This window comes from Gasterosteus aculeatus, chromosome 16 (assembly GCF_964276395.1).
Source record: "Gasterosteus aculeatus chromosome 16, fGasAcu3.hap1.1, whole genome shotgun sequence".
Taxonomy (NCBI): domain Eukaryota; kingdom Metazoa; phylum Chordata; class Actinopteri; order Perciformes; family Gasterosteidae; genus Gasterosteus; species Gasterosteus aculeatus.
The window spans coordinates 7,917,173-7,936,260 of record NC_135704.1 but is presented as its reverse complement, the minus strand read 5'-3'; the positions used below and the strand labels follow the sequence as shown (position 1 = coordinate 7,936,260).

The 19,088-nt window shown below is 45.0% G+C and overlaps 1 protein-coding gene across 7 annotated transcripts in view; it reads left to right on the top strand.

Moving 5' to 3' along the window:
* The first annotated feature begins 1,118 nt into the window (after window positions 1–1,118).
* st6gal2a (ST6 beta-galactosamide alpha-2,6-sialyltranferase 2a) overlaps window positions 1,119–19,088 on the top strand; it is a 33,412-nt gene continuing 15,442 nt past the window's right edge. The window contains exons 1-4 of one of the 7 annotated variants that reach the window (XM_040200579.2): window positions 1,141–1,369; window positions 13,645–13,749; window positions 14,134–14,190; window positions 14,577–15,666. In XM_040200579.2, coding sequence (XP_040056513.2) covers window positions 14,664–15,666 — 1,003 coding nt within the window. In that variant the 5' untranslated portion in view covers window positions 1,141–1,369; window positions 13,645–13,749; window positions 14,134–14,190; window positions 14,577–14,663. 7 annotated transcript variants of the gene reach the window in all.

Sequence of the window (19,088 nt, the reverse complement as noted above, 5' to 3'; positions counted from 1 at the left end):
AAAGCTTTTAGAAATCCGTCTGTCATTTGACTTTTAAATACATTGGTAAACAAATTGTCCTGGTGGCATGATTAGCCACGTTCGCTTTGTCTGTGCTGGCCCAATGTGGCGTCTTTTTTAATTTTGTCTTTTTAAATGGAGATGCATCTTTTACTGGGGTTTTACAGTATTGCAAAATCTCAGACTACTTTTAGACATTGTTTTCATATTGAGTTGGACTGTTTTTGAGTGGAATAAATTGTATTTTAAATTGATTTGATTTGAGTTGTCAACTACTGTGGCGCATACACACCACCTCAATGAGAAATCACTTTTGGGTTACAACTAATTCATACTTGTGCTATCTCACACACACTTTGACACATAATATTCATCTTTATTACCACACATGGTCTCAGTTGTCATCAAAAAAATCAACGATTTCCATTTTTTGTGCACTAAGATCAACATCTAATGGGGCTACCAATTTACTTTCTTATGAAAAGAAATTGTAACCTACAGCTGGCAGAACTGGTTAGCTTAGCATAAATGCTTCAAAAAAACAAAACCATCACCTGCATTGACCCAAGGTCTGGGGGAAACAAAATTAAACACAAATTTACCCCTGACTTTATTTATTTACTTGACGGTTGGGACAGTGAATCCTTCAAATTGTTCAGATTCCCTATTTTGCTCATCAGTTAAGTAGCAGTTCTTGACCCTGGCCAGCTTCTCTGCAGGGGTCACCGGATCAGTCAAAGGGTGTTGCAAGATAAATAATAAAAAAACAAATTATAATGTTAAAGTAATTGCTTTTATTACATTTCTCCAAAGGTTGTTAGAATTGCCCCATTTTGCACATAAGACCGCAAGTAGCCTGTTTCCCTTAGACGTTCCTTTCTCCTCACCCAATGCCACAGACCTGCTGGCCACTTATCAAGCATTCATAATAATACATAAATAAATATGCCGTCCTTCCCGTTTCCCGCGTGCCCGCTGCGTATCAAATTCAATCCCACCGTCTACCTTTCCTTCCTCACCTTCTTCGCTCCCTCTCCCCTCCCCTCCTTTCCTTCCCTTCAAGGCCAACAGGAAAACCAGTGCCGTCTGACTCCGCCCCCCCCCCCCCCCCCCCCCCCGCCCCCTCTCCTCCGCCTCCTCCCCCCCGAGTGGATGTCGGATGCGAGGAAAGAGGCCATCGAGCGAGGGTGACAGACCACACACCGCCCCTCGGCTCTGCCCGGCGCAGTAGTGGATGTCTCCTGCGTGATCGGGAGGGCAGAGGCGAGCCGACCCGCGCGCCCGCCGTGCTGCAACGAGCCGAGCTGGACCGAACTGGACCGCCGGACGGCGGCGGCGGCATCCGGCGAGGACCGACGCGGCTTTTGAGGTAAAAGCTTTGTTTCGCTCCACGGCGGCGTTTCCACACGCGCACGCACGGACCCGCGTTTCGTGCAGGAGACGGAGCCGCGCGGTGGGGAAGGATGTGCGTGCACGATGTTTGCCAGGGGGGGAAAAAAAAACAACAACCCCCAAAACGGTTGCATGTTTGGGGATTTGTCTTCGGATCGAGCCCCGCGGATGAAATGTGTTCGAGGGAATCCTTTGTGTGGGTGACTTTACCAGCAGCACGGCCGGGGATCATCACCACGGGAAGCTCGTTCAACAACACCTCGGCTCTTTGGGCTGCACACTACCGATTGGCTTCATTGACATTCGGATGCAAAATGAACGCATGCTGCAGAGTTTGTGTGCGTGTGTGTGCCAACCGCTCATCTGGATGGTGCCATTGAGTGATGCAAGAAAATCGTGGTTCTCCACGCTGAGCGTGAGAACAGGCCCTGGACTCATTGAGGAGCTGGTTACTTGTTACCTCGGTACTTTTAGCTTTTGTTTAACAGCTTCACGCAGTCCATTCGACATCAGCAGCCGTCCACAGAAAGTCACCTGAATGTCATGTTAATGACTAAATGTGTCATTCCAACCCGCTGCATCCTGTTATGGCGTTCATTGTTGATCATGCATTTATTGGTCTGTGCCATTCTGGGGTCATGATAGAACAAGCCTGCTGCTGTTGTTCAGGCAACAAAAAGTTCATTTTAGGAGTGCCAATGTGTTTCACATGGTTCCACATGACTGCCCTTCCACATCCACAGCTGCAGTGCTTCGCTCCTCATGTAGGTTTTGATCCGAAGCAATTTCCTTTCTGACCAATCAAAAAAGAACGAAAAACACCTCAGTGCTTTGAATTGAACACTGGCAGTGACCCAAATGTTCCGCATTCACCTTCACATCACATGATTGAGGGTAATTTATAATTTGTCCCTGTGCTGCGAAACGAGGGGGAAAAGCCTCTCCAGGTTATAGTGACATTGCATCAGAAAAGTGTTGTGTGGTGTGTTGTTTGTGTGTGCGGCCGCTCAAGAAGTGTGTGTGTGTGTGTGTGTGTGTGACCTCGAAATTTTTTTAATCTTTTGGGTGTGCAGCTGGAATGACACATTATATAAAACTAAAGTTAAATTATTTATCCTTTTCTTTGCTAGGGAGTGAACTATACATGTCACCACCCACTCCCTCAGGATGAATGAATGAATATGCTAATGTTTAGCCAAGGCCCACAAACCCAACAGATTTGCCGTTACGCAAACACAATGTAATTACACTCTCTGTGTGTGCAGGCAGAGTACAGGTGAGTAGGAGAGCAGCTTTCTATGTACATGTGCCACTTTTATTCTACAATGACAAACCACCAAACTGCAGCCCTGCGGCCATTTTCCGCGTCCGCGTTCCCTTGTTTTCCACTTGTGGTGTTCACTATCGTCCCAAAAAGCAAAGAGAACAAGATTTGTTCCCACCCATATTTATAGGGTGGTTGCATTCATTTATTTGGCTGACCTCCATATGAGCAGACTTGTACACTGAATTGGCCTCCGCTGCCCGCTTTGTGGGGAGAAACAATGTGTAATGCTGTTGTCACCATGACAACCAACAGCGTTGCGTTTGTGTAAGAAAATATTAGTTGGGTAATGTTTGCTGAGCTCCTAACAGGAAAAAAAACACAAGTCATCTTTTAAGAGACGCAGGTAAAATATTATACAAAAGTGAGTAGTTTCTTCCCCAAAACGCTACCGTCTCTTCGAGCTAAGCGCTGTCAGTTCAGCCACAAAATAGCGGCGAGGACTTGCCGCTGTTCTAAAAATACCTATTGATGAAATGCATAATTGCTGCCAGCGATGACCCAGTAACAGAAGTAACTAATCAAAGATTGACTGCTCTGATGAGAGGTGAGTTATGTGGAATAGTGTGCAGTAGGAGGTCTGCTCAATCTGATGGAGCGTAACACAAATCCCAGTGAGGCGTACTGATTTAATTTTAATGTTCACATTAGTTCAATTAATACGGAGCAAAGCAGAAGCCCCTGGAATGTATAATCTTAGTGTTTATAGGGTGAGTGTGTGACTGACTGTACAGCGTTGAGGGGAAGCGGGACATCCGATTCCAGAACAGAAAAGGAAGCAGTTTTATGCTCCATGAGCACATTTCTATAATGTCCACAGAAGTTCTGTCTAAAAGACCGATGTGCAAAGTGTTCATCTCAGAGTGAAGCAGCTTTTCAATTGGAAAACACTGCAGCTGTGAGGCTGCACAGAAAACTCAATGATTCAACCACGAGAGGATGTTGTCTGTCGTAAGAATGAGGTCAGAAATGGTCAACTTCAAATTAAAAGGTTTAAAAATTAAAAGGTTTGAAGGTCTGTTAATAATTTATATTGATGGAAACCAAATGGGGGATAATGAGCATTAAAGATTGTTTTTACTATTGACCCATTGCCACCCTTTGTCGCCTAAATTGATGTGGTAGATTTCAGCAAACCCCCTTTCACATCCAGCATATTATCATTACTTGGCTTTTGCTATGAAGGAAAATATCTGGCTTTTATGCTAGTTTTTAAATTCCAAATATTATTTCCTCATCTCAGAGTTCAGCTTCCCTCAACTCCTCATGAGGCTTTCACTTCTGCTTTTTAGTTACTCTTAAAATTGTCTTCGTAACCGTCCAAAGCTACAGGTCGTTTTCCTTTTTATGTGTTCAAGGCTGTTGATGTGGAGATTGCGCACAAAGGAGTGGACGAGCAGGCCACTCCGGGAAGGTGGAGGTGTAACTTCAGTTAACCAGCAGCAGTCACCTGAGCTCATCAGGACCGGCTGAGAGGAGGACGACGGGACTCTTTCATGAGACGCACGTGGGCGTCCGGGATCGTTAGCCGTCTTCACGAGTTGGTTGACTTCCTGAGAGGACTGGTTTCTGTGAGACGTCGGGCTCCTCCTCTAAAACGACCTGGGAAGGTTTGAGCAGCTTATTGTGGCGCAGCTTTCATGTGCTGCTCTGTAAATCTCTGATAGGCTGCTAATCTCAGTCTGTGTTCAGAAGTGTCCAAGTGTTGAGGCAGATTATGGGGGTTAGACTGTATGAAGATGGCTGTAGTGCTGTAGATTAGTGGACTTGTTCTACGGGCAGGATTTTCTCCGTAAATAACACCGATATGAACAAATCCTGTCCGCATCTGTTTTTTGAATCATGAGCATATGTGAGATCTGCTCTTACTTTGTGGCTGGACCCGACTGACGTTGCTGGTTTAAGGTCTCGGAGCAACAGCAGAGAGTTTGAACTCCTCTGAATTCATCCCTAGTTCTGACATGGATGAGGGTCGACGCAGGTTTTAAGAGGGTGACCAGTCGCGCATTGTGATGTACATCCAGTCGTCACAAAAAGAGAACGGGAGCAGAGTGAAATGGCCTTCGGGTGGACGTCCACTGAACTAAACGCTGGGCCGCCGTGGGCGTCAGCGCTCCCAGCTGTATTTATGGGCCGTGAGGTGAGGCGTCCAGCTGCATTTCTAACCTAGGACCTCGCTGTGTTGGGGAGGGCTCTGCGCGCCGTGAAAAGCCTGTCATCAGAAAACTGCTGTCTTAAGCGATTTCTCAGAGGATGTGCTGAGGAGGTCCGGGTGATTCAACTCCTCCCGGCCCTTGTGATTTTGTCAGATGTCCGTACGTCACTTGTGTGACTCGCAAAGTGCTTTTACAGTAAGAACTGTGTTGTTGGATTCAAGCTTTTAAGTCCGCCTCCGTCTTACGTTGAGCGGCCAGTCGGTGTCTGATGGCTGAAGACTTTCTCTTGCTCATTCGGACGTTATTATCTTTTATTTATTTTTTTCTACGTTGCAATGAAACGCGTCCTTTGCCCTTGTAATTACACGGCGCTTCACACGGCGCTCCGATGGAGAGAGAGGGAGGCTAATTGGTGGCGCAGAGATCTTGTCCAGGTGTATGTGTGTTAGTGTGTCCAGGTGTCGGCTCAGTGTTGTGGATGTTTGCCGTCTACAGAATGTAGACTCATTGTGTGCGCGCAGACCCTGTCGTATCGTCTCTCCGATTTAGGGATCAGGTGTGAATTCTGTACAGCAGATGGGCTGTGACGGGTGTGTGTGTGTGTGTGTGTGTGTGGGTGTGGGGGTGTGGGTGTGTGTGGGTGTGGGTGTGTGAGAAAGAGAGCGACTTCTGCCTCATCGCACCTCTTGGCCAATATTTGGTGCAGCCGCTTCTTTAGAGGAAGATTAATCGCGGTCTCACCACACGGTTGCAGAAATAGACATTTTTCGCTGTGCTGATATGATCGGCGCTGCAGTTACAGGAGGGCGGCATGAGAAGGGACAGACCTAATCTGCATCAGCAGGATCAGACTGTAATGGAGTTAGTACTTTGTGCTCTGACCTCTGAGCATCTGCAAAACTGCTTGTTCCTCCCTCACCGAGAGCAAAACACTCGACTAGATCACGACTCTTTGCTGTCCTTGCTCTCTAAAGACACCACAGAGAGCCTTCACATCAAAGACACACCTCTTCAGACTCTACCTCCACTAAAAGACTAACAAATTGTAGCACTTAAATTGTACTTATAATGCCACTTAGCTATAGCAAATTGTAAATTGGCTTATTTGAGGAAATTGCACTTTCTTGCTCTTCTGAGTTTGTATCCCTATGATTAAATGCACTTATTGTAAGTCGCTTTGGATAAAAGCGTCAGCTAAATGACATGTAATGTAAAGTAATGACCTTGCTGGTATTACAACCACATGAAGCCCTGCCTCATGATTCATGTATATGTTTTCTGCTTTACCTTGGAGGCAGAGCTGCCGAGGAGAGAAACGGTCTGTTGACGCGGTGCTGAGAAGCTTGCTTGTGGCAGTCGTGATTGGCCGGTGTGCGACTCCTGAAGCTGCAATAAAGCTCAGATGCACCCGGACAAAGACGTATTTGCTTTAAGAAACAATCTTGAAACTGCCCTGATGACCTTTTTCGTATCAACAATGGTTGACACGGCGTCATTTAAAAGCGCTCTCTTCTAGTGAGGAGCCGTCTGTTTTTCCGTTGCTTCTCTCTTGCTGATCTCACCTTCCTAGTTACTATCTGGCTGCGGTTACTTCCTGTACACTTCCTGCACCAAAACTGCAGACATACACAGTTAGCAACTAGCTGGGGAACAAAAGAAAGCATCCTGCCAATTTGACGGACATACTGATGACTTATGAGATCGATATTTTTTTCTTATTTTGTCTTTTCTTTTTTTTTTTTTTTAGCTTGAACGTTATGTTATACTGCCTGTTGTGTTGCAGGTGTTGCCCTTGAACCTCCCGTCCGCTTCATTGGATTTGTTGCTAAAGTGTGTGCTGTACGATTTCAAAACATTCCCGTGCTCATCTTTGCAGCGTGCCTCCTGCACTATGTGCAGCCAGATGATTGCGTGCTCTGGTGCATGTGATTGGCAGGCGGTTGGATGGCTGGAATGAGCCGTGTTGCCTGCCGTGTGTTCTCGGCTCCACATGCCAGGTGCCAGCGGCAAGGAGCCATGTAGATCTACTGCAGGTAGTAAGCCATATTTCAACATAAAGACTGGCAGGCAGAGCCGCACTCCTGTATCCACACACACACATGTATACACATATATATCAAAATTCTGGTCTTGGGGGTACAGCATAACGTTAATAACGGACTTTAGAGCAAACACACATGGGCATCCGTCAGTGGAGCTGTGCCTGCACGCCCGGCAACACAGTTAAATGTAGGTTATAAAATACGGAAGATTTGGTGGAAGGAAAGAAGGTAAGCAGTGGACGTGAGGAGGAAGCCTTTCATTATGTCATCATGCTGGAGCAGCGGTAAGATTAGGGCTCGGCGAGGTGTATTAGGCGACCTTTGACCCTGGAACGTGAGCTTTTACCTTGAAAGTAAAAAGCGATTATTCTCCCTTCCAGAGATAAAACGCAAAGGGTAAATGTCAACAAAGATACTGTTTATCATCAGCCCTGTCTTGTTCTCTCCCTGCTGTGTAAGTCTGGAAACTAAGCTTCATCATTAGCATAAATGGCAAACAAGTGAAAGAAAAAGTTGGATGAAACCGTTCTACCGGATTGTTCGTAGATTGAAACACACGCCTTTGGTTCTTCGTGTTTTGAGTTGCTCGCTTATATAGGCGCATGTAGCCATTCCATCTACAGGCTACTCTTAACAGCTGCACTTTGGGGTTTCAAGATGTGATGTGCAGCGGATCCATCGGAGCGCTCGGGCCCTGGCAGTTTAATTACAAAGGGCTACGTCTGATGTCCTTTTCTGTAATAACCTCGTTGCCTCCTGAGGGTAGAGCTGGGTGGACCATTTCATTAAGTGAGGAGAGAGAGCGAGAGATGTGCTGTTCATTCAGTCTGTGCATATGCCTTTTCTTGTGACGCTAAAGCATCTCAATTCAGTTGACTTCAAGCTGCTTCTGATGTCCCAGTTTCAGCCGGTCTTTGCTGGTGTCGGCAGGCCTTTTTTTTTTTTTTTTTTCTCCGTCTGATCTGCAACCGTACAGAAATCTTTAATGTGACTTGAGAAATCAAAGCGGTGTGTGTGCTGCACGATGGAACACCGTGCCTTGCATGGGCTGAGTTTGGACGGTTCACATTACGACAGCAGCCCCTAGAAATGGTACGAGATCGATACCCATATAAGTGCCTCTGCATCAATGGCCGTTTTGTAACTGGAACTCCATTTGCGAAAAGTGAATTCCTGCAGGCGTCAATTTCTTTTATCGGTTTGAACGCCACGGTCTGAGGCTTATAGATAAGGCCTCGCTTTGACTCCAACTCACCTGTGTAAGAACTAGATGCTGATCAGATGGGGGATTTACATTGGTGTGATTTTGGCCTCATACGTAACAGTTGAGATGGGAAGATGAAATGCTTATCAGCTGCTTCACCAGTTTACACCTTGCCCTCAGGCCGTGGGATTAATTCATGACTTCTTCTCTGCAAACAGATATTCAGCCTCTCTGTTTAAAAATGTATTCAAACCCAGCAAAGTTGAACTTGGAATTGAATCATTCAAAGTGGAATGTTTCACATCTCCAAAATGTGCGCTGACCTCAAAAAGAAGAAGAAAGTTGTGTTGAAATGATGGTTCAGACCGCAGCATGAATCGGACAGATCGCCTCCATTGTCGGTGTTTGTGTCACTTCTGTACTTTTGAGTTCATGCTACTAAAACCTGACTGAACCTCGATGCTGTTGGAAACCGCACAACCGCTCTGCTCCAAGACCACAGAATACCTGCTACCTCTGCTAAAGATGTTATACCAGTTAGTCTGTATGTATAATATCGGTCTATTACTAAAGCAATAAGGTACGAGAGGCTGTACGTCCACAGCAGTTCGGGGGTGTTGTTGGGCAGAACGGAGGGCTGGCAAACCTCAAACAGTATCTTATTTCACTAGTCTAGAGATAAAATAGTCCCCGTACGTGTGTGTGAACAGCATCGGGATTTTGAGTGCGCAGTGATACGGAACGCTCGGGTCAATGTGAACAACTGTAAATTATCGCTCAATAATGTACTCGTGACTCTCAAGCAATCAGAACGCTGTATTTCATCTACCCGTATTATAATAATTAATATCTGTGTGTGTGTGAATAACATTTTTTATTTAATTAAAGCTATACTCTGGTTTCTTGTTGTTTTTTCTTACTGATATTTGGAACGTTTTTTTTGTCTCATCTTATGAGGCAGGTTCAGTTAAGAGTTTCTTAACACAAAGCTGCATAACGGTGTCATGAAAAGCCTGATTGCCTCATCCTCACAGTGAACTAAAACACGGTTTATCTCAAAGAGCAATGTAAAATAAATGCTTTCAAACGCACCGTTTGGAACGATAACTCTGTTATTATGTGCATGTGTCATTGTGATTGTGAGGTAAACAGTGGAAATGCAATATTCCCATTACAAAGTAATGCATAAGCAAGGTGTGCGTTGATTCATAGTGTTTCACCCTGCGACTCAGGCGTACTGCTTCAATTAAAAAGATAAAAAATGATTCAACCAACTGCCGTTTGAACGCGGCTCTGGGATCCTGTAGTGGAGACTCATGCGCTCGGCACCATTTTCTACTGCATTTCTAAATCTGTCTCCCTAATAATCTGTACTTCATACTCTATTTGCATTTATCTCACATTCTTTTCACAAAATCATCGGGAATTCTGTAATTCCAAATATCTCGTGACCAGACAATTTGTCTGTCTGTCCGAAAATGCTTATCGGACGTCGTCCCGTTGCCTTTATTCAACCTCACAGTGATGTATTAGTCTGTAGAGGCTTGAACTGCTGCAAGGTGAATATTCAAGTAAAACATTCTTTTTCCCGTGGTGAACAAGTCCACTCTTGTGGTTTCAATATTTTATACGGAGTCTTTGATCAGTGTTTTTTTGTTTTTGAGGCAAGCTGCAAGGCAATAGAACTGCAGATCATTCTGAAGAGCTGAAAACCTCAAGTCATCGAGAACTATTCTATTGTTCCCCTATTTTAATGTGTTAAATAGCAGTGGTTATTTTTTTATTAGGCTAGTCAGAATCCTCCCACTCATTGTGAATGAACTTTTATTGTACAGGAAAGCGTTGAGAACCTGTTTCTTTGAACCAACCTCACAGTGTTTCCTTTGCACCTTCTGTAAACTGCATGTGGCCAAAGTCACAACCGCTTCTTTGGAGTCCTCTGCTTGGTTGGAAGGGCTTAAAGCATTCATGACACCTCCACCGCGGTTCCTCCGCAGCCTGAACACCGTAGGAGGCGGACTGAATTATTTTCAGCGAGATGCTCTGCGGCTGTATTCCCTCGAGGGTTTGTCCGAGTACCTCACTGGCAGTCAAGTAGTGGAGTTCAGTTCAGTGACCTCTGCTGATGCCTGGACTCCAGACACATTGAGGATGTTACAGCAGGGCTCTGAATAAACGCATCTATGAATATAGCCGCTCTATTTGACTCTGCTGGTTTTATTTGGCTGCCTGGAAAAGAGCTTCCTTCATCATCTTCAATTCTTCTTTGTTTCAAGCTGTATTTATTTTGGCATCATTATTTTGTAATTGTTTGACAAACATGTTTTAAGTTTGATTTGAGTTACTCAATTTTTCAATTTTTTTTTAAAAATGTCAGTCAGTTTTTTGTTGTTGTGGACCTTTGCTATTGTTGCAGTCTAGTTGTCTCTTGCAAAAGCCCTGTTAACTTCTCACAAAAGACTCCTCTCAGTAAATCTAGGCAGGAATTCTAAACTTTCTTGATCAGAACTTCCCTCAGCGTCGTTCCATTACAGCCACCTCTTCTCTCTCTCTCTCTCTCTTTTATTTTGAATAACCCAAAACCACCAATTTGCTTTGGAGAACTCACAACATCCTCTGCACTAAAACCCTCCCATCGGTAAAGATATGACTCCCCCCAATTGCGTGTGTTTGAGTTGTGTTAAAGTAGGATTGGTGGTATCAGGATTAGTATTGGTACCGGTATATAAATGTTTGCCAGTGAGCCTCAAACACCTGGTTTGGAGATTTTCTTACGGGCCTTCTCTTCTCATACATCTTACCCTTCTGCCCCTCCGTCCCTTCCATACACACTCCCTCTGTCCCACATACCATTTCAGAATAAAAAAGCAAAGAAAGATTTGCAACTGTAATGCTTTTGACCGGCCCACTCCAATCCTTTCAAATTAAAAGCCCCATGGAGGGAATTGTAAGTGTAATGCCTTTGCGTGGGCCTGCCATTTAATAACCCGCGTGTGTGTCTGTATGTGTGCGCCAATTTGTAGTTCTGTCTCCACTCACCCGAGCCGCAACAGAACTTGTAGAGTCTGCATTCTTTGTGGAAATAGTGCGGATTTGAGAGATAGTTGGAACTTTTCTAGCTTTTTATCCAAAAATGATGCAATGTGTGGAGGTGATTAGAGGTTGACTAATCAAGAAGAAGAATGACTGCTGAATCAGCATTTGAACAAAGGAGATTTGGATAACAATTGTTTAGCAATGTGTCATTACAGCCACAATGAATATGACAAAAAAGATGACTGCTAGTAATAATAAAGCAAGATGCCCCATATCGATTTAGTTGTACTTTCAGGCAGCTAAACCTCTACTGAGTTCAGGAGGTCAGCGACTATCTCATGACCTGTGACCCTGTTAAACACGTTAAACACGTTGATCATTCCAGCTTCCACAATGGCACATTAAAAAGAGAGAGAGAGAGAGAGAGAGAGAGAGAGCAGTCTCGGAGCAGCAACCAGCGGGGAATGTTTTATTTTTGTGCTCACAAGGACGGGTTTCACAAAGAATCAACAACAAATCTAAAAGGTTAGTTTAGTCTGACTTTTATTCCCCTCTCTCATGTCACTTTTCCTCCGATCACGTCGATTAAACCATGGATGACGTCATAATTTCGTGCTTCTTTCCTTTTGGCTGGGCCATTTATTATTTTTTATTTTTTTTGTATGCACCTTTCAGGGAAATGTTTGCTTTATCTTCCAAACATGGATGGTCACACAAGTGAGCGTATCGGGGTTTGCAGAGAGTGCAGTGGCGTGTTTGGTTGTTGCCCTGCTAGCATGTGTGAGTTTGTCCGTGACCGGGAGCCGATGGTTCAGCCTGTAAGGAGAAAGTTTAACAGCGTGAACTGTTTTGGCCCACAGTAGCTCGCGCGCCGTCCACTGATGAAGCGAAACAACCAAGATGACGTCTGGTAGCTTTCCTTGTCGAGGTTTCGCAACAATACTTTCACTCTTCAAGTTGCTTTTGTTACATTACAGAAGAAGAAGTGTCTGCTGCCTCATGGAATCGTGGTTTCCAATCAGCCAATCAGCTCCTAGCTGTCTTTGAACTTTATTTTAGACTCTGGTATCACTTTAAAATAGATAAATCATTATCATTGCACCTTCCTGGTAAATGGCATCAGATGACAAAATGGAATGTAGGTTGTGGTGCTGGGGGATTGTATTGCTTTATGCTGATAGGTAGTCTTTAGTTCCCTACCTTTATAACAGTAAGGGGAGATGTATTACTATTTTGGTCTGTATTTATATTCTTTCTTGTTACTGTATTTTACATTGTCATTGTTGTCAAAATTAGATTTTGGTCACGTACATATTTCCAAAAAAGACTCCAGGCGTATTGGAGTTGAATTAATCTTGCTCGCATATTATCGCTAATCCAATTTCTCCCTCCAGAAGAAGACTTAGGCAGATCATTCTAACCTGCACCAATATGATCCAAATGTCTTCTTTTTTTTTTTTTTTTTGAAGACAAAAACGTAATCTTTTTTTATTTTTTACTTTATGTAATAGCGATAAATCATACATTTTGCGTTGGTTAGCAGACAAAGGGAAAATCAACTCCGTAGCTCATACATGTGTGACGGAAAGCGCTTTATAAGAAGTTGTCCAGACACGTTCGAAAACAAACAACATCAAAAATAGCAATAATTGAATCGAACGGAACGACAGCAGTAACCAAAAACAACACCGCGCTCCCAGACAAAGTCAGTCTGTCAGGGACTGAACCCCCGCGTACTTCAGCTGTACGACCTGTGACCAGGTTCTCTGTCATCGCGTCTGGTCTGAGCATCCTCGACACATCAGTCATTTCTATGGAGATTAATTGATTATTTTTTTTCCTTGGATGGGTACCCGATTTGAAAGCATTTAGGGTTTAGGCCGATAAAATGGAAAATCTATTGTGTTCTACAGGATTTTGATAACATTACTGTGTATTTAATGTAAACTGACAGCCGTCACCTTAAAACCCAAATTGTTAGTTAAAAAGTTTTCCATCCTCGGTATCGACAACATTTCATCAGTTGATTGATTTCTTCTGTCATTGTTAAAGAAATAGTGGTGAACCAAAACGAAAGAAACGTCTGTTTATAGTTCCTAGAATGTGATTATTTACTATTTTTCTTTTCGACTGGTTGTCTTTGGGTTTTGGAGAGTGACCTTGGGCTCCGATGGAACGATTTGACCCGACAGCAAATGTTCCTTCTGTTCAACATTCATCTGCTCATTTTTCCAATTGTTTTCTTCTCATTCATTCCTTCTCATAGTTCTCCTCCCGACGGCAAATGACCCACAAGCACTCGAACCAATCTCCTCTTGCTCCCTAACAGATTTCTAGATTGAATCTTGCTCTCTACAAGATCTATGCCTTATATTCCATCAGGCTCCTTTGTTCATCGCCTTCTGCTGCTAACTAAGAGTAATTTAGTCATCGGTTTGCTGCCGGTGGCTCATTTCCATTTCTCCCGTTTTGTTCTGTTTCTTTGTGTAGCCCTGACAAGACTGGCTCTGTCCTCCACCCCCGCCTCTCCATCTGCGCCACCTTTTAATGTTGTTTCACTGCCGATTGCGAAGCACCCATCCTCATTGCCGCCAGGTGAGGCAAACTGCAAAAAATGCCTAAATGAACACACACACTTGAGGACCAATTTCCACTGTGGGCTTCTGTTGAGCACTGCTGCATATAGAAGCCGTTTCTCTGTGCAAATGAATTGTCGTTAAGCAGCGGTGTGATTTCCTGCTTTTCTTCTTCTGGGTTCTTTTTGTGCGTCGGCCCAGCTGTTGTTATATCCAGGTGGTAAAAGGGCATGTTTTTCACTGAGCTAAGTTAAGACACGTCTAAACAAGTTGAGCCAAGCTCTGGCCAGCAGGAGGTACATTATGATCCTAGTGAGCAGTGTGTTTCTGTTTCATGCGCACACACGGCCTCATGCATGCACGGGCAACGCTTAACTCTAACTTTGACCTCTCCTCTCCTCAGGGTCCTCCCAAATCCTGGATGACACACGGTCATGAAGAAATAGAAGCATCCGTTGTGGTGAGCCTCTCAAACTTCTGCTCTGCTGTCTGACACCCCCCCCCTGCCTGACTCCTACCCCTTGTGTGTTTGTTCAGGTGTGTGCGTGTGTTTGTCGCAGTAATTGCATCAGTGTCTTTGCAGTTATTTTCTTTCTCATACCGTCTCTTCACCCTCTGGCCTAGTTGTCCCCCGCTGCCCCCCCCCCCCCCCCCCCCCATTGAGGAATGGAACCACAATAATTGTATTGCAGTTAATAGAAACCTGTAAACAAGTTGAGCCAGTTGTGGCCAGCAGGAGGTACATTATGATCCTAGTGAGAAGTGTGTTTTTGTTTCACGCGCACACACGGCCTCATGCATGCACGGGCAACGCTTAGCTCTAACTTTGACCTCTCCTCTCCTCAGGGTCCCAGCTGACCTGCGCTAAATACTGGCCGTGGGGTGTCGTCGTTGGAGGGCCAGTGGAACAAGCGTGTACGTGAGTGAGAGGCGATGAAGTCCAGTATGAGGCAGTGGCGGAGGCTGGTGCTGCTGGGAATGCTGGCCTGGGTTCTCCTCTTCCTCGGCCTCCTCTCCTACTTCCTGGACGCTCGTGTGAACGAGCCCCTGACGTCTGTAGGCTCTTTATTCTCCCAGCACCCAGACACCCGGCGCCTTGCCTCTATCCAGGCCTCCCACCAACAGCACGCCAACTTGGGCCCCCGACCTGAACTGGCATCCACCTTAACTACAACCCACCCCGGAGTGGAGCCAGAGACGCGGCCCTCTGCCAGCTCAGCGACGCCACAGCTCAGCCTGGACATGAGCCACAGCCCCAAGAGTGCCCACTACGCCGTTTATGGCAGCCACGAGACCAGCCGCCCCGACTACCTGGACCCACAGAGCCTGGCTGCCTGGTCCTCCTTCGGGACAGAGAACGTGGGCTCTCATTCAGACCCTTCAATCCAGAGTCGCGAGAGGACTTCCCAGTACGAGAACCACATCAGCACCTCACGCTACCGCGGTGACGGGGAGGAAGAGGAGGAGGAAGAAGATGATGAGAGGGACAATGTAGACGAAGAACTCCGAAAGAGGACTCCAGCAGGCAGGAGGGTCGGCGACGACTCCGCCGACCTGGAGGAATATTACTTCTCCGAGTCGGGCTCGGTGGTGCAGCGGTTGTGGCGGGGTCGCGTGTCCGCCGGCATGCTGAGTCCTCGGCTGCAGCGCGCCATGAAGGACTACGTCAGTGCCAACAAACACCGCGTTTCCTACACGGGGCACCGCAGGGCCGCCCAGAGTGCCAATGAGCTTCTGTGTCAGATGAAGGAGCAGGCCCGGCTCCGGACGGTGGACGGGTCGGAGCAGCCCTTTTCCTCTCTCGGCTGGGCTCGGCTCGTACCCTCTCGTCCCCTGGAGCGACTGCACAAACGGCAGGACCGCAGCAGCTTCAAGACCTGCGCCGTGGTCACGTCGGCCGGTGCCATCCTCCGCTCAGGGCTGGGGAAAGAGATCGGTGAGTGGAGGAGAGAGAGAGAGAGACAGAACGGGTTTGGGGGGTTGGCAGCGGGGGGCCACAGAGGTTTGTGTGAAGCAAGCGACGTGAAAAAAAAAACCCACCCTGCTGTCGACAAGAAAAGATAACCTGTGACACGCTGCTACAAAACGTATAAGCGGCAAGACCAGCTCCTCTGTTAAGTCTTTACTAAAATAGCGTACATGTTACTGCCAGAAATTTGAATGCGCACATTTTCACGAGTGTAAACGCCGGAAATTAGAGGGAGAAGTTTCCAATACTTGCTGAGATGGAGAAGTAAGTGATCCGATAAAGTCCAATGCAACAGTGCAAGTGGAAAAGGGCGTGGCGGATTTAATTATTACGTTCAATACGTGATGCCCATGCACCAAGCTTCCACTCAATCAGAGGGCTGCAAAATATACTTAAATATTAAATATTTTTATTTAATATTTGGTTAGATTTTGCACTAAATTTGCTTGTAAACTTGACGGCGCATGATCTTCACCATGTAGTCACTGAAATAAACAAGATTAACACGGTTTACTTCCTTTTGATGCACATTTTATATATGAAAAAATATGAATAGCTCAAATTCCCTTAAGAACAAAGGGTTCCCCCTCCGGGCATCTGGAATTGAAGGAACTTTCATGCCCTGACATTTGGATGCGTGTGTTGACACAAAGAAGGGGGTCATAAAAAAAAAAGTCAAGATCAATAGAGAGATGGTATCATTCATTTTCAATTAGAATAATTTCATTGAAACTGCTATTTGCTTTAACTGAAGTGCTTCAATTGTACACGTATAACAAGACTACCAGGAGCTCAGATATTTGCTATTCATGCATGCGTACAGTACATAGACACATACATGCATGATGACTGAATTTTAAAGGTCACCCTGCAAAACTGTTCTTCCATTCTTGGGGGCGGCGTTTTCGGATTAAGTTGTCAAGCAGATCACAAAGAGGCTTGAGCGTGTGCCTAGTGCATGTCCCTGTGTTTCAATGCGTCCGCTCTCGGTTTAGTGACTTTGGCAGCTATTTGGTAAGTGTGGAGAGTGTGAACTCGGTGACAGATGGCTCACCAGAAAAAAGCACAACCCCCCTCTGGTAACCAATCGGGCTCCTTCATAGAGCGTCCTTGCATGTTCTTCTGAATTCAGCTGCTCAAAGAAGGCAAAATATTTATTATTAAGGGCTTTATGCCTTATATTATATGATTGCATAATGCATCTGCATACTGACAGCGTTCCACAGACACCAGCATAGCCCGAAAAAGAGAAGCCAATCCCTTTTAAGTGATTGCGGGTTGGCTTATTGATGAATATTGAGCTGTTTTTGCTATTTCAGGGTTCTTTCAGTGCTGGAGGAAAAAGAACATTTTACTGAGTTTTAGATTTTGAGAAGCCAATTTTGACGAGGCAGTCTGCAGCTCTGAGCAGCAGGCCTTGGACTCTGCAGGTGTTTGTTAATCTCCCTCCCTCCATGTTCCTTGTTGGTTTGTGTCCAATAATGTGACCCACGTGCACATAATCAAAGGGGAACTGCACTTGCCTTTTTAGCACCATGGCACAGCATGTGTGTACCTTGTCATAGTCAATTTGAAGCCTCCGGTGAGCCATCCAGAGAGTCATTATGGGAATATAGGATTGTTGTCAAATAAAAAAATGTAATTCATGGCCATTTATTCTGTGAGTGCAAACACATCCATCTATATGTCAGAGTATTGGTTCAGTGTGTCATCATCATAGTATTCAGTCCCTGAGAAAAGAGTTTTCAGATCAGAGATCAGCTGCTTATACTAAATAACTCACAAATGTTTGATTGTTCTGGAGCTGAGTCCTTCCGGACCGTGTTGGAAAAGCTCTACTTTGTTACATCAATTATCAGGCTCGGCTTCATCAGGAAATCAAACTCAATCGATCCCCCTCTTATCTGCTTCTTCTCACCCGGCGGACCTTCCCCAGAATGCTGCGCTGCATCAAAACCTACATTTTGCAGCTGTGAATTGTGACAAAAAGCTGACAGATGACTGTGGCAATCAGTCTTTTTCTGTCCCTTTTTATGAGGCAGACTGACATTTCGATTGTCAGCACAGTGTTCAGTTTGTTTTATGTGGTTTGTGTGATGTGTGGCTGCCATCGTGTGGCCAACAGAGGGGAAAAAAACACACAGGCTGGAGAAGATAACAGACACATGACTATCCAGTGTAAGCCTCGTTACAATAGTTTTGACTTACCTCATTGGTCATTTTCTCTATTTTGGATCATAGTTTGTGCTTTTAGTGAATAACATTTGTGTAAATACAAAAGAACGTCTTACTCGTAAAACTCTATTTAGAAAGCACCAAAATAATTCTGTGCATGTCTCCCAGTCACATAATGGGTTTGTAATTGTAACAAGGACCTGCATGTTTATCATATAGCTAATTTAAGGAAATCTGGAAAAAAAAACACATCATCTACTGCAACGTAGTTGCATACGTCTCTGTCATCAGGCATCTGACGAGCCCCAAAGAGCCAGAACAAACTCTTAAGAGTCGACGCCACACTGCAGCAATCCTCCACGAGGTCAGAGGAAGATCACCTCAGACATCCACAAAGGAGCAGAGCAGGAGAGTTTAATCTCAGACACCGACTCAATTCAACGACTGAGTATGAGTAATGGTGTTGTGGCACTGTAGTCGTCACAAACCTTCTGGCATTTCCTGATGATTTAAAGAAAGCCACGGTTTTATTTTATCCATAATTATAACAACTCTCACAGTTCAACAAGAACAAATGTGTTCCACTGGTGAGACAAGTCAATTGCAAAAACAAGATGAGGATTAGATATTGATCATGGTTGGGTTACTGTTGAACTGATAAACAACTGTAGTTTGAATTGGTGGAAACTGCATCCATATAGATTTGTAAAGAGAAATAACTAAACAATAATCAAAAATGTAAAAATATATATATATATATATATATATGTGTGTATCATATACAAATTATGAAAATGTCTTATTTTACACTCTTCTTTCCAGTAGAATAGAACACGTATGATCCCTTCTTCAAAATCCATCAGTCCGGTTGAGCCCTGTAGGAAACCGATGTGTTCTCTGTATTCTATTGCAGCAGGAGGGCAAACTCGAGGTCAAGGCAGTGAGCACGTTTTGAGTGTTTTGCAGTCGGTCGTGTTGTGAGCACCAATCGGCAGTCAGGTGTCTGCAGGGATGGAGGAAGGAGTATTGGATGAAAAGCTGGAGGATCATCCATTCTGGTGTCAGATCTACACACGAGAAGCGACTGATGGACCGATCAATATTCAGGCGGACGATGCATGTTTCTAATTATTACTGCGAGCATTCATCACGCTGACTTCATGTCTGTGTATGTGTGAACTGCGAGGCTCGCTGCTGCTAACAAGCAAAGATAT